The 16,243-nt window shown below is 33.7% G+C and overlaps 2 protein-coding genes across 2 annotated transcripts in view; one reads left to right on the forward strand and one right to left on the reverse strand.

Moving 5' to 3' along the window:
- The window catches only part of LOC148309681 (uncharacterized), a 28,610-nt gene that overhangs the window by 11,519 nt on the left and 848 nt on the right, over positions 1-16,243 (reverse strand). Inside the window, exons 2-3 of the mRNA XM_088259677.1 lie at positions 11,226-11,661; positions 3,470-3,507 (exon numbers count right to left, since the gene is read on the reverse strand). Coding sequence (XP_088115803.1) covers positions 3,470-3,507; positions 11,226-11,661 — 474 coding nt within the window. The remainder of the gene's footprint in view (positions 1-3,469; positions 3,508-11,225; positions 11,662-16,243) is intronic.
- LOC148309682 (uncharacterized) lies at positions 7,752-9,260 on the forward strand. Its single transcript, XM_088259675.1, has 2 exons — positions 7,752-7,793; positions 8,477-9,260. The coding sequence occupies exons 1-2, from the start codon at positions 7,782-7,784 to the stop codon at positions 9,068-9,070; spliced, it is 606 nt and encodes a 201-aa protein (XP_088115801.1). The 5' UTR covers positions 7,752-7,781; the 3' UTR covers positions 9,071-9,260.

The raw sequence follows: 16,243 nt of genomic DNA on the forward strand, positions 1-16,243 counted from the left end.
GAACGATATTAAAGTTTAAAAATATAACACAATGTATTCAAAATAAATATCAAGATACTTTTTGAACTTTTTACTGCGCAACAGATCTTTTTAGGTAAAACCTGAAGGTTTTTTTTCCATTTGAAAAATATTTAATTTATTTATAAAAATAATCAAACAATACATTTTCTTCAAAATGCAAAAACAACATTTTCTGCCCTTTAGCTGGTAAATATTAAGTTAAAAATATGCCGCTTTTGCTGGGATATAGTACATTTTCTGGGCATTCCGAAAACATGCACAACTAAAAATTGACGATTTTTGATTTATGACGTTCTTGAAAGGAGTGAGCGAAATGTGAAGATCAAATGGACTACGATCCTTATGTAGCTATACAATTCTAAGTGACAGTTTTAACACGTGCAGCAATAATTTATGGGAGACAACAGTAGCTAATGGGAAATGTCGGTATGTACCCTGTGTTAAAACTGTCACTTAGAATTGTATAGCTACATGAGGACCGTAGTCCATTTGATCTTCACATTCGTTTGATAATGCCCTAACAAGGCGAAACAATTGTCACAGTATAATTTTTTATGTGTTTTTGTTAATAAAATACAACTAAGTAGACTCAAAAAAGATCTGTGTTTTTATTTAAAATTAAGATATAAAAAAAATATTTAGTTTAATATATTTTTATTCATTATACTTTAATTTCTTTTACAGATACTTAAAACATTGGTTAGTAAACTCCTATTGCTAAGAATCAATATCTTCATTGATATATTTACTTATTTACTAACATTACATCACACATACACTTCCAAAATTACAATAACGTGCCCTTACTGAGTTTAAATGTACAGAGGGCACATTTACAATACTAATTTATAAAATTATATGAAAGAAAATCATTTATGACATGCAATCAAATTCGATATGCCGGAATAAAGCAATCTAAAAGAATAAAAAGTCCCTCTCCAAGCACAAGAGCTCAGTCTTTTTTTTGGAGAGGCTCAGCGCAACTAAAATTATAAGATTGTTTTTAGTAGAAATTTGTAGAAATTGTATTATTTTTTGACATCTCATCAAAGATGAAGAAGAATATGGAAGTCTGGGCATTTACGGGGCTTACGACCGTCATAGGCTGGTTTAAGTGATCACTTTGCACACGTGTAACATTCACCAATTCTACCCATTATTGACAACCACACTACTCAAATTCTTGGAAGTTCTATATATATGAACCAATTTAGAAACCTTGTTCATGAATCACTAGAACTTCACTAGAGACATCTATTGGTGAGATGTAAAGAAGTTTTTTACTAAGCAGAAACTCTTATATTAGTATGTGAGATCCGAATCCTGGATTATAATCACACACATGAGAAACGCCAGAAAATACCATTTTCATTTTTATTATTAAGCTTATAATTTGACCAGATAATTTATTTACAACATTTTGAGTGTGTCCAAATACTTGTTCACAAAATCTGGATTATCTCCAATTACAGGAGTTATTTAGATTGTAGAAATTGTATTAAAATGCATATAAATGTAATTATATAAAATAAATCAAAATAAAACAGATCTATCCACCACTATAATCTATTTATGAAGAGCTCTTTGATAAGTTTTTTTTACTGACTTTATGGATAATGTTAGCAGGTTGTACAATTTTATTGCATAATAATCAAAGTTTTTTTGACTGAAAGACGTTTGTGTTAGGATTTGTTTGAAGTGTTCCTGTTTTTAAGATCTTGTTGTTCTATTACTAAGGAAATAACTAAAACTGTTTTGAAACTTCATCTCATTTTTTTGGAGATGATGGGGCAGCAGAAAATTTATTGAGAGAAATCGGACTTTTGATAGGCCTTCCTATATACTAGACCATAGGTGGCCAACCCTCGGCCCGCGGTCATGTATGACGAATATATATATTTTTTAATATCGGGTTCTTCAGAATGTATTTTAAATCGTATTTAACTCATTAAAACCAATCAAGTTTCTGTAATTATATGAAATGCATACATTCTGGTGAAAAGAAACTCAAATATCGCACTGAGTGGCCATTGATATATTGGTTTTATTTAAAATAAAAAAGTAATATTGTTTGATTAATGTGTTTGAATTAATTTATAATTTCGATTGTTAAAATCGATCAAAATGTTTGTTAATATACAAATACATATTTTGTAGGTTCAATATCGCTCACTCCTTTCAAGAACGTCATAAATCAAAAATCGTAAATTTTCAGTTGTGCATGCTTTTGGAATGCCCAGAAAATTTACTATATCCCAGCAAAAGCGGCATATTTTTAACTTTATATTTACCCGCGCCAGGGCAGAAAGTGTTGTTTTTGCATTTTGAAGATAAGGTATTGTTTAATTATTTTTTAAATATACTAAATATTTTTCAAATGGAGAAAAAACCTTCAGTTTTTACCTAAAAAGATCTGTTGCACAGCAAAAAGTTCAATAAGTGGCTTGATATTTACTTTGAATACATTGTATTATATTTTTAAACTTTAAAATCGATCTCCTGAAAAATCAAGTTTTTTGAATTATGACGTTCTTGAAAGGAGTGAGCGATATGTGTTTTTTTCTTACATCCGCTCGTTGAAATATTTCTTTTTCACAATCACCCTGATTGTACTTTCTGATTACTTCTGCATTCAAATTATTTATTATACTTTAAAAATCAATAAGTATGAAATTCGTTATGTTTTAAAAACAATATAACTGTTTGTATGCGGCTCTTAGGAACATTTTAGGTCACAGGTGCAAGTTGGGTTGGCCAGGCCTGTACTAGAGGAATGTTTGGCATTTTTTGGTTTATTTCACCAATGGCCTCCACTTATCGAATTACTTTATGTGTTGATTCCTTATGACTTATGAATTATTAATAATCACACTTGATGTATGTTACATATGAGTACAATGTCAGCTCGCTTATCCGAACCCTCTATTATCCGTAACGAGCCATAATCTGAATGATTCCGTGTGTCTGATGAAGGCAAGCAGCTGATGCCAGTTTAAAAAAATCAACCTTCTGAAGCCGCGAAAGCTTTCAGCATAGCCATCAAGTGGGCTGAAAAAGTCGTCAAGATTTTATGGTTTTGAGACGAACGCGTTATTAAGCTCTTGAACATCAGTTAGGTTCGTTTGTGTTTTTTAAGCCTAAATCGGGGGGGATTTTGCAAATTTTGGGATTTTCCAAACAAAAACCTTAGTTCAAATAAAAAAGAATTTCTTATGAGATGTTGTTTATTTGTATAATTATTCCATATAACATTTTTGATAATATTTTGAATATTTATTATTATTATATTGCTTTTTTTACTCTAACAAAGCACAGGAAAAAATTAATTTAAAATTAAAATCTTATTTTCTTCAAATATGTAAAATATCGGTCGGTTGTCTTATTTCTCGTTCGGCGGTTACCACCATCGGCGACCAGGAGCCCATGTGGCGACAGCAGGTCCCCAAGCTCCCGTGTTGGCGGCCCAAGCACCGGGGGCGGCCCATGCTGAGCGGGCGGCCCAAGCACCGGGGGCGGCCCATGCGGAGGGGGCGGCCCAGGTGCGCCTGCTGGCCCAGTCCTGGCTTGCCAACAGCCCCTCTCCCTTCCAGCTCCCGTCGTTCCTTATGGCCCAAGAGTTGGCCGTTACAGCGACTACGCACATGCACAAAAGTGCTACCAGGAACTGCAAAAAAAAACAAAAAAATAAGGTTTTTGTGTTTGAAGCATATAATACTACTCTCCTATTAATATGTACATATATGATTTCATTACATATACGAATTTATTTTCTAGCTCTTATTTGTTCCTAGTAGTGCATAAAACATTGAATCATATGCAGTGTAATGTTGATCGTTAAATACACGAATTAAAGGTGATCAGCCCAGTACTTTAGGCGTCAGTCCAGAGTAATATTAAATAAATATATTTAGAGTAAAAAATCAATTTTTCGCGCGTTGCCGTGGATATGTCTTGGTAAATGGAAAAGAAAGCACACATTTCTAGTATATTTATTCCACAATCCTTGCAAAAAAATTAATATATTAAAATTCTTTGGAATAACAATACAACCTTTAACATGTTACGTTTGGTTTTGGGTATGTTGTTATTAGGTTCAAAGATAGCGCCACTGTGGTAGAAAAAGGCTGTTTTAATAAAACATGTTTTTTACTTTAAACACCGGTTACAGGTGTACATAAAAAAATGAAACATTGTGTTCCAATATCTAAACCCTCACTGAAAAACATTTTCAGATTTTTAAAAGGAGATTTAAGATTTTTGAACGAACCCATAATTTTTTGTTGTAAAAATTTATAGATGGTGATCTTCAAAGATAAAAAATTATTAGTTTTAAATATAGCTTACTTACAACTTGCTCATATGATTAAAAATAAATAAATATTAAAATAATAATTTAAAATTTTAACAAATAGACTTACAGTTGAGTTCATTGTTGGATGAATTAATTGTTTTTCTGTGAAGAAATAATTGCTTCTGAATATTCAAATGGACGAGAGCCTTTATATATTGCACAATGCAGAACTAGGTAGCGACATGGGTGGGAGATAAAAAAGCTCTCTCACAAAAAAGCTTACGTGCATATATTAAAAACTGTTGACCAATTCGTGGTTTATTTACTCAGTGCCTTATCATATATGTAAACAGTTATAAAAAAGTGTATCGATAGAAAAAACGATCAGTGCAGAAGTGGGTGGTTAGTTTATAACCATGAATACATAAAGATAATATTCAACAAATTAATTATTCTTTTAAAAAAAAGTAATTAACTAACCATAACGCCTTTTTCTGTAGGGGTAGGCAGATAGAAGTGAACGCCACACCAATCTGTCTTAATTTATTTATTTCATAGATACATGCTTTATTATTTTTTTTTACTAAATGTACTACGACTCTTAAGGCATGGCCTGTGTTGAGCCAAAATACTTACGTATTAATATATTTTTTAAATTATTAGATTAAAAATAGGTACAAAAATAATTTACAGTATAATGGTTTTACAATAAAATAATTACACTTGGACTTTAATTAATTCACTTTCTGCCTTGTCCCTACCAACGAGAAGCAACCATCGACGGACACTGTTCTTAAAGACAAGATCACTACTGGAATTCTTAATGGTTACGAGCAAACAATATTCGCCTTCTTTGCATTCATGCATTTCCTCATACATACAAGTCCATTTATTCCGACACTTCACTTGATCACTTTTAAGCCTTTGAAATACTTGATAGTGTCAAGATGATAGTTTTGTTAAGATGTGTTGGGCATGTGAGTTGAATGAGAGAGGAAAGGATAGTAAAACAAATTAATGAGGCGAATATGGTTGGTAATAGAAGCAAAGGAAGATCGAGGAAAAGTACATATCGTAGTCATACAGGAGAAAGTGACCAAGTGCATTTTTACAAAAACGTGATCATTGACTATTTGATATCTTACTAGCTTAATAATGCCCAGAATAAAATCCTGAAAGATTTTAAACTTGAAAGTATAATAGATAGACTTGTTGAAAATGACTAACTGCATTGGTGTTTATTTTCTTACCAAGCAAAAGTGACTTAAATGGCCCTCCTGAACATTTTACGTTTTGTTAGTTGATCACTTTTTCCTGTACGACTACGATATATAATCACATTTTGTTTTCAGTACAATATATACACAGTATCTGATTTTATTTTTTTTTTCTGATTTCTGATATTTATCATAGCCGAATAAAATATAAAAAATATCTTCTTCTTCTTCTTCTTCTGCTAAGTGTAGGCCTTGTGGCCTTTTTTTATTTATTTAAGATTAGCTTCAAGCGATGTCGATTCCCAGCTGTCCATCCAACTCTTTGGTGGTCTTCCTTGGAGTCGTCTTCCTTGTGGTTAGCCGAGCTGCAATATGGGGTAGTCTGGATGGTTCCATTCTCCTCACATGCGTATACCATTGTCTCGTTCGTTGCCTTACCCACCTAACGACATCTCCGATCTCGCATATTTGAATAGTAGGTACGATGAGAAATAAAATTTTTGACTGAGCAATAATTTAAATAACTCGTAAAATGGGATTTCTACTATGATTCCCAAGCGTCCTTAAGGATATAGAATTATGAAACCACATGCTTCGCTGAGAATTCAAATTAACATTGTTAGTGACCTTCACTTGGACAAAATTATAAAAAAAAAACATATCATGCAACTTTATGACGCAATTAAGTCACCAAATTTCGTAGTAAACTAGGGAGAATTTTTTGCATGAAAGCTTAATTTCAATTTTGAAGTTTTGCTACTAAATTCATAACACTAAATACAAATATGACTATGTTGAACTCAAAGTACCTTAAGGTTATGACTTTTACCGTCTTATATTTGTTGATATTTTAGATGATGCAATTATTCGCACTATTTCATTATAACTCTATCGTAGTTTGTTGACTAGGCGATATATATAAATAATTAATTTTATTTATAAAAATAATGAAGTAATTAAAAAAAGTTCAGATATGTATTGAAAATATTTTTTTTCAACTATTACATTTTCAATTATTTTGATGTAATTCACAACTTTCTCAGTTAATATAAGATTTATGATATTTATATAATATATGTTTTAAACTGAAACTTCTAACATACAATTGTTTGAAACATCATTCATTTTTTTCTTCAGTCAAACCCCTATCCGCACCTCAGTGGTGCATAGGGCACTGCATCATACAAACGCACTGTTATCTTGCTCGTAAATACATTAAAGAAAGGTGATCAGCCCTCTGCTTTAGGTACCAGTCCAGGGTAATATGGAATAAATATTAGAGAGAAAAAATCACTTATATTTATTTGACCCCCCTGGGAATCAAACCCGGGACCTCCAGATCCGTAGTCAAGCGTGCTGACCATTATTATACTACGGAGGCGAACAATTAAGAAATAAAGTATGCAAAACTCAACCAAATTTGTACACTTTATTTACGGAGGGAATTTTAAAACCGAATTGAGTAATGACTACTTCAGAAATCGGTAAATAGATCGATACTTTATTCGTTTTTTTTATTCTATAACTCGATTATACTAAAAGTAACACTTAATAATTTAAAGGTATTTTATAAAATAACTTTGTTGGTATACGTAAAACAGAAGATGAACTTGGCAACAGCAAAAAGTTATATGTATATGAAACTATGAAATAAATACATATTAAAACTATTTAATCACAACAATTATGAATGTTTTAATTTCAAGATTTATTTTGATATTTAAACATAAGTAATTTTATGTTAAGATCAATTTGGTTTTTTCGATATTTATAAGAATCTTATGAAATACATTATTTTCATTTTATGTTTTTTTCTTCTTCAAAGATTGATAAAATATCATTGTTTACGCTTTATACGGGCGATATACGATATTAAGACTTAAAATTGATGAATAAACATTTTTACAATCTGTTGTGAAAAATAATTCACAATTCAATCCATATTCCTGAAATTCATTCTAATGAAAAAGAATTTTGAACCTGAATAATTTATATGTGTACATGTATAAATTAACGTAAAGAAAAGCCTTCAAAGATTCCAAAATTCATACAGGTGCTAATAATATTGTAAATGAATAATCGATAAATATTTCGACTATAAAACTTCATCAAGCTTCGCTTTGAGCTTTATCGGGCTCGAATTGTATTTCCGGAATATCCCCCCTACAAAACCAGCAGTATATAAAGCCCGCTACAGCCTACGAATAATCACAAGCAGTTTTCTTCACTGAAAAGGCTAACTTCAAATAACCATGAATCCTTCTGTAAGTTTAAAAATTAAATATAATTAATATTTTTAGTGAGTCGCGTTGTTTTGTGCTTTGCGTTTTATATTGGGACTCGGAAGCTTTATACGAATATTATTTCAATAGTGTTTTTGTTTTGATAGAAATATATGTAAAATTATATGTCTATAAAGGGATATTTGCTTATTTATTCTTCTTTTTCTTTCTTCAAACCCTTATCCGTACCCGATGGTGCATAATATAAACGCAGTGTTATCTTTATCGTAAACACATGAAGGAAAGGTAATCACCCCTCTACTTCAGTTACCAGTCCAGGGTAATATCTATTAAATATTAGAGTGATAAAACACTTATTTACTTGACCCCATCCTAGGAATCGAACCAGGACTTCCAGTACGGTAGCCGAGCGAGGCGGATACATTTTTAATTATTTTTTTTTTACAAAAATATTAATAATAACAGTATATAACCACTCACCGAGATTTTTATGTCTACCGGTTTCGAGATGTACCCGTCTCTTCGTCAGGACAATCACTAACACAGCATGCAAACAATACCACCCTTCACCACTATAGCACCATTAACACACTCAAAACTACACAAAATGTCTAACACATGCGATTTTTGGTCGACCCGAAGACCAACATGCACTTAAGTTTTCGACACAGACATGCGTTACGATTTATGTTTTTTTATTTCAGTTCATCGCTACTTTCCTGTGCGTCGTGGGTCTGGCTTCTGCCAACCCTTGGCTGGGAGGTGACGATGGCCAATGGAGGGGGGAAGGTCTGGCCGAGAGCCAGGACTGGGGACAGTGGAATGGAGGACATGGAGCGTGGGGCGCTCCCGCTGTAGCCTGGGCCTCTCAGGGCGCATGGGCCCATGGAGCCGCTCCCCTGGGACCCGACGGTCGCGTCGTAGACACCCCCGAGGTTGCTCAAGCCAAGGCCGCTCACTTGGCCGCCAAGGCCGGCGCTGGATCATGGGGTGCTTGGGCCGCTCCTTCCTTGGCCTGGGCTGCTCAAGGAGCGTGGGCTCATGGCGCCGCTCCCCTGGGACCCGACGGTCGCGTTGTAGACACCCCCGAGGTCGCTCAAGCCAAGGCCGCTCACTTGGCCGCTAAGTCCGGTGCTGGATCATGGGGTGCTTGGGCCGCTCCTTCTCTGGCCTGGGGCGCTCAGGGCGCATGGGCCCATGGCGCCGCTCCCCTGGGACCCGACGGTCGTGTGGTGGACACCCCCGAAGTAGCTCACGCTAAGGCCGCTCACTTGGCCGCTAAGGCCGGAGCGTGGTAAACGCAAAGTCTCCCAAAAAAAGCCGACTGATCCCCTAGTATTAACCATGTGAAAAGTACCTAAAACATTCTCTGTCTTTCTTCGTTCTTCCAAATATGTTTATTAACTATTTTTGCAAATTATTTTAATGTGCTTTTTTGTATGTAAACATGTTGTTATGTATATAAATATGTATAATAAAAAAATTAAATAAAAAAAATTGTTTCACTTTCAACGTTTAAGAATAAACCATGTTTTTATTACAATAATTAAAGAAAACACTTCGTTTTTTACCACTTGAGTTTTATTATAGACTACATGTTTCAGAAGCTAAACTTCCATCATTCAGGTCTGTATAATAACTATGTTATTATACAGACCTGAATGATGGAAGTTTAGCTTCTGAAACATGTAGTCTATAATAAAACTCAAGTGGTAAAAAACGAAGTGTTTTCTTTAATTATTGTAACATGTCTTACCACAAAGTTAATGCCGAAACAATAAATAAAACATGTTTTTATTATATCACAGCAATGGGCCCATGTAGTATTTCAAGAAAATGATGCTATATGTTGTACATTATCCGATAAAAAATATTTTTTACAATTGATGAACATACAAGTCATTTACGACTCATCACATTCACAACATTTTTGGTGGAACAACAACCAAAAATGTTGTCAATAAAATAACTGGTCAAAATATGAGCTTCATAAAAATTTAAAATCACGTTTTCTGGCGTCTTCTAGTATGTAAAATAATTCGGGTCATGTAAATATTTCAAAATAAATGTGCCTCTGCTAAATAAAAGGCTTAGATACTTTAATTTTTTGACATCTCATCAAAGATGAAGAAGAAAATGGAAGTCTGGGCATTCACAGGGCTGACGACTGTCATAGACTGGTTTAAGTGATGACTTTACACACGTGTAACATACACCAATTCTACCCATTATTGACAACCACACTACTCAAATTCTTGGATGTTTTATATATATGAACCGATTTCGAAATCTTTGTGTATTTGGACACACTCAAAATGTTGTAAAGCTCAGATACTCATATCACATGATTATTTGATAATGTCTAAATAAGACGAAACGCGTCACATATTATCATATACATATCGCTCACTTCTTTCAAGAACGTCATAAATCAAAAAACATGATTTTATTGATAATAGCTTTCTTCAAAATGCAAAAACAACACTTTCTGCCCTGTAGCGGGTAAATATTAAGTTAAAAATATGCCGCTTTTGCTGGGATAAAGTACGTTTTCTGAGCATTCCGAAAACATGCACAACTGAATTTTGTCGATTTTTGATTTATGACGTTCTTGAAAGGAGTGAGTGATATATGAATACCCAATGTTGTCTGCCTGTGTAGAGAGATAGTTAGTGCATTTAGTTACCATTCTGAAAGTCCCAAGTTCTATTTCCAACGGGGGTCAAAACAAATAGTAGTATTTTTTCACTAAAATATTTATTTCTTATTACTGATAGCTGAACGGCAAAATTAGTTGCCTTCTCTTCATGCAAGTAAGGATCTAGATAACAGAGCATCAAAACGATACAGTATCCTATGCATTTCTGGGTATGGAAGGTAAGAAGATAAATGCTCAGACTTACATACCATAGTCATACAGGAGAAAGTGACCAACTAACAAAACGTAAAATGTTTAGAAGGGCCATTTAAGTCACTTTTGCTTGGCAAGAAAATAAACATCAAAGCAGTTAGTCATTTTTAACAAGACAATATATTATACTTGCACCTATTTTATTATTTTCTCACCTCATTTTCTTATGAAAGGCTACACTCGTCTGTCCTGAAATACACTTCTAGCTTGCTCTGCCTTCATAAATCTGGTGATAAATGCCTTTTAATAAGTATAAAAAATGGATTTAGTAATTTTTTATAATTTTAAATCTTAATTGAAATAAAAATGGTGAAAAAATAAAGAAAGGAGAGTAGATAAAAAAATCTTTTTATTTTACTGCTTTATCACAAACTATAAAAAAATATACAATATACATAGATAATATAATAACATATAATACTTATAAACGCGGCGGTATAACGGAAGCGAAGGTATAAAGGGCGACTCGGGTCTGTACTATGGTAATTTGGCTAGATCAGTCATCTTATACGGGCAACGGCGCAGTTACCACGCTCCGTGACCTCCGGCAGCGGCCTTGGCGGCCAAGTGGGCGGCCTTGGCGTGGGCGACCTCGGGGGTGTCCACCACGCGACCGTCAGGTCCCAGGGGAGCGGCTCCGTGAGCCCACGCGGCAGGAGCGGCCCAGGCCACGGCGGGAGCGACCCAAGCCCCGTGACCTCCGGCGGCGGCCTTGGCGGCCAAGTGGGCAGCCGTGGCCTGAGCGACCTCGGGGGTGTCTACGACGCGACCGTCGGGTCCCAGGGGGGCGGCTCCATGGGCCCATGCGCCCTGACCGGCCCAGGTTACAGCGGGAGCGCCCCACGCTCCATGTCCTCCATTCCACTGTCCCCAGTCCTGGCTCTCGGCCAGACCCTCTCCCCTCCATTGGCCATCGTCGTTAGCGCCCCACGGGTTGCCGGCAACTAGTGCCCCCATGCACAGGAAAGTGGCAATAAACTATAACAAGAGAAACATAAATGACTTTATAAACACAAATGTAGACAGGTGAAACAATGTAATGTTTTTATTAATTGTTTCGGCATTAACTTTGTGGTAAGACATGTAACAATGATTAAAGAAAACACTTGTTTTTATACCACTTGAATTTTATTAAAGACTACTAGTTGCAGAAGCTAAACTTCCATCATTCAGGTCTAAATAAAAACATGATTTATTTTTTGACATCTCATCAAATATGAAGAAGAATATGGAAGTCTGGGCATTTACGGGGCTGACGACCGTCATAGGCTGGTTTAAGTGAATGACGGTCGTCAGCCCCGTAAATGCCCAGACTTCCATATTCTTCTTCATCTCTGATGAGATGTCAAAAAATAATATGAAAATAACTCCTGTAATTGGAGATAATCTAGATTTTGTGAACAAGTATTTCGACACACTCAAAATGTTGTAAATACATTATTTATTATTCATTAGTTATTATTCAGACCTGAATGATGGAAGTTTAGCTTCTGAAACTAGTAGTCTTTAATAAAACTCAAGTGGTATAAAAAGAAGTGTTTTCTTTAAGCATGTTATGTTTAACAATATTTTTTAGCATCTTAACATAGATGAAGAAAAATATGGAAGTCGGTTCATTTACAGGGCTCATGACATTTTCATCATGTCTTACCACAAAGTGAATGCCGAAACAATAAATAAAATACAATTTATGTAGTAGACTCTTAAAAATCAGTGTTTGATTTTAATATTTAATATACAAATAAAAATTGAGTTCTACAAATTAAACGCCAAATCTTTACAAAAAAAGTTTTTTTTTTAAACGCAGTTCCACTAAAAAATATCATATTACTTTTTGACATCTCATCAAAAAAACCTATCAGCGGAAGCTAAACTGGCAGTGCACAACGGAGTCCTGGTTCCAACTCTAATGTATGGAAGTGAAACATGGAGTTGGCAAAAGAAGGATGAAAGTAGACTGAATGCAGTCGAAATGCGATCTCTCAGAAGAATGTGTAACAAAACGATGTATGATAGATGTGCGAATAGTGAAATAAGGAAGGAATGCAAAGCTGAGATAAGCATTATCGATAAAATTAAGAAAGGTGTGTTGAGATGGTTTGGACATGTAGAACGAATGAGTGAGGAAAGAACGGTAAAACAAATTTATGAGGCGAATGTTAGCGGGAAAAGAAGCAGAGGAAGACCGAGAAAAACATGGCACGGTCAGGTATGCCAAATACTTGAAAGTGGTCAGGTTAGGAGTCGTAACAATCGGCGGGTATGTATGAGGAGATGCATGAACGTGGAAGAGGCGAAGAATGTTTGCAAGGACAGAGTGGTGTGGCGCTCTATTCTCTCTGCCTACCCCTGCGGGGAAGCGGCGTGATGGTTAGTTAGTTAGTTACATCTCATCAAAGATGAAGAAGAATATGGATGTCTGGGTATTTACAGGGCTTACGACCGTCATAGGCTGGTTTAAGTTTTCACTTTCTCTCTAACCCTTATCCGCACCCAATGGTTTATAGGGCACTGCATCGTACAGAAGCAGTGTTATCTTGATCGTTAAATACACGAAGGAAAGGTGGTCAGCCTTCCGCTTCAGGTACCAGTCCAGGGTCATATTAAATAAATATTAGACTGAAAAATCACTAATATTTATTTGGACCCTCTGACCTCAAGCATGGTAGCCTAGCGTGCTGACCATTACACTACGGAGGCGGACAAACCACACTATTCAAATGAAAAATAACAAAGGATATTTTATTTCAATTTATTGTACGTTGTCGTTTTGATTAATTTGTTTACTTTTATCACTTTGAAATGGGTTATTATTTTCAAGCAGTATTTTGTTTGCCCGATAATGAATTTAAACATAAAAAAAATATGTAACGAATCGATATCACGAGAAATATATTAACTATGTTAAGTTAAACCAGTCCCCTGGTACGACAATAAATTGCAGTAAGTATTGCGTATTTATTACGAAATATCGATTTCAGTGCAACAATGTATGATATTATAATACAATTACCATAATTCAAGTGAATAATTTAGTTATTTGGTATTACTCTTTAAAATACTATTTAATAATTATTTTTATTTCTATATTTCATGTTACAAACATTAATTTTTGTATATTTTAAACATTAAATACCACATAGACATAAACTGCGCGTAGGTATGTAATACAATATATCGCTCACTCCTTTCGAGAACGTCATAAATCAAAAATCGTCAATTTCTAGTTGTACATGTTTTCGGAATGCCCAGAAAATGTACTATATCCCAGCAAAAGAGGCATATTTTTAACTTAATATTTACACGCTACAGGGCAGAAAGTGTTATTTTTGCATTTTGAAGAAAAGGTATTGTTTAATTATTTTTTTAAATATACTAAATATTTTTCAAATGGAGAAAAAACCTTCAGGTTTTACCTAAAAAGATCTGTTGCACATTAAAAAGTTCAATAAGTGGCTCGATATTTATTTTTAATACATTGTATTTTATTTTTAAACTTTAAAAACGTTCTCCTGAAAAATCAAGTTTTTTGATTTTAGACGTTCTTGAAAAGAATGAGCGATATGTTTCACCGTAGTATGAAGATAATTGTTTTAATTTTAAAATTTAAAAGAGGAAGAAAAATATATTCAAAAGTAGACAAATCTGTGTTTGACTAAACAATTAAAATTAAATTAAAATGTAATTCTAAATTAAACGCCAAATTAATACAAAAAAATTATAATCCTTATCCGCACCTAATGGTGCATAGGGCACTGCATCAAATTGACCCAGTGTTATCTTGATCATTACTTACATGAAGGCAAGGTGATCACTCTTGCGCTTCAGGAACCAGTCCAGGGTAATATTAAATAAATATTACAGTGTTAAATCAGTAATATTTATTTTCCCCTCCCCCCCTGGGAATCGAACCCGGGACCTCCAGCACGGTAGCTAAACACGCTGACCCTTACACCACGGAGGCGGACAAATGAAGAACAAATTAATAAATCAATGAAGAAAAACACGATAAACTGTAAAAAGTAAAGAGTATAAAAATTAAATATGTATTTTTAAAAAATTAAGAGAACGAAATATACAAATTGTTTTTAAACTTTGGTTTTTGATAGAGGTGAATGTAGATCCGAGTGCAAAATATTAGTAAATGGGGAGATTTTGGAACCGGTAGATGATTTTGTACATTTGTGTAGTATGTTTTCTAGGGATGGAAAGATTGATTAAGACATAGAAAGAAGAGTTAATTCTGGAAACAGAGTAAATGGTGCACTAAAATCAGTTTTAGTAAATAATCTACCAGCGAAAGCTAAACTGGCAGTACACAACGGAGTCCTGGTTTCAACCCTTATGTATGAAAGCAAAGCATGTTCCTAATCAAATGTCTTAAAAAAAGTGTTTTAATTTTAATCAAAATAAAAATAAATCGTTAAACTAGTTTTATAATTATTATGTTATAAACCAGTGATTCCCAAAGTGGTCTATATCGACCCCCAGGGGTCTATGACAACTTTGCAAGGGGTCTATGTTTTAATTTGAATTTAAAATATAAATGTGTGAAACCTAACATGTGTGGTTCAAAGTGAGTAACACTACATATACCGGCTGTCAAAAATACATTTGAAATTAATGAATTTGATAAAAATCAATATCAGATAAGGCAAGGGGTCTACGAGATAAAAGAGTTTGAGAACCTCTGTTATAAACTATAAATGGTCTTTTATTTAATAAAAAGCCATGTAGACAAATGAGTGTGAGAAAATTATATGTAATAAAAAGTAATCATATTTCGAAAAAACAATCAATAAGGTTATTTAGGTTTCATGTAATTTACCATAAATACTATTTTAAACCATGAAAAGCATGTTAATTAATGAGTAAGAATAAACTGTTAACAAACGAAAAATAATTACAATCCAAAAATACAAACAGTTTGTAATTCACCTTTGACTGAGAACATTTGCAGTTCTCAAAACAAGTCGTGTTGACTTTACTAAATTCAAAGATGTGGTCTTAAGCTTGTGCATGTGTTTTATTTTTATATTTAAAGCATCATGTTTTCCAACTTTATGCTAATATAATATTATAAATGTAATAATTAGGTAAAAAATACAATAATTAATAAAAAAATTTTACAATTATGTTGAAAACTATTATTAAAAAATTAGAAATATATGTATATCAGTGTTAATTCTTTTTATTTTACCAGGCATTTGAATATGTGACACTTTTAAAATTATTATGAAACACATTTAAAAATTGCATCAGATCAGTTATATGGTACATATATTAAAACATTAGGAGCTTTATATATGTAACCTCCATGAAATGCAAATTAATAAAGACGTTTATTCAAACCTTACGATGCGTATGCATGAATACGGTATGAACCAAATTGAATCTAGTACACGGTTTTATTTAAATTTCGTATGTCACATTTGTAATTTAAATGAAGAATTAATTTTATGTGAGAATACTTTTAAAAGTACCCATATATAATTTCAATTGACATATAAAAAGCCATTTCATCATACTTAAAACTGATACTATAACTTATGTGTAATTA

Source organism: Brachycentrus maculatus, unplaced genomic scaffold (assembly GCF_059751285.1).
Source record: "Brachycentrus maculatus isolate JH-2025_06_01 unplaced genomic scaffold, ASM5975128v1 h1tg000119l, whole genome shotgun sequence".
Taxonomy (NCBI): domain Eukaryota; kingdom Metazoa; phylum Arthropoda; class Insecta; order Trichoptera; family Brachycentridae; genus Brachycentrus; species Brachycentrus maculatus.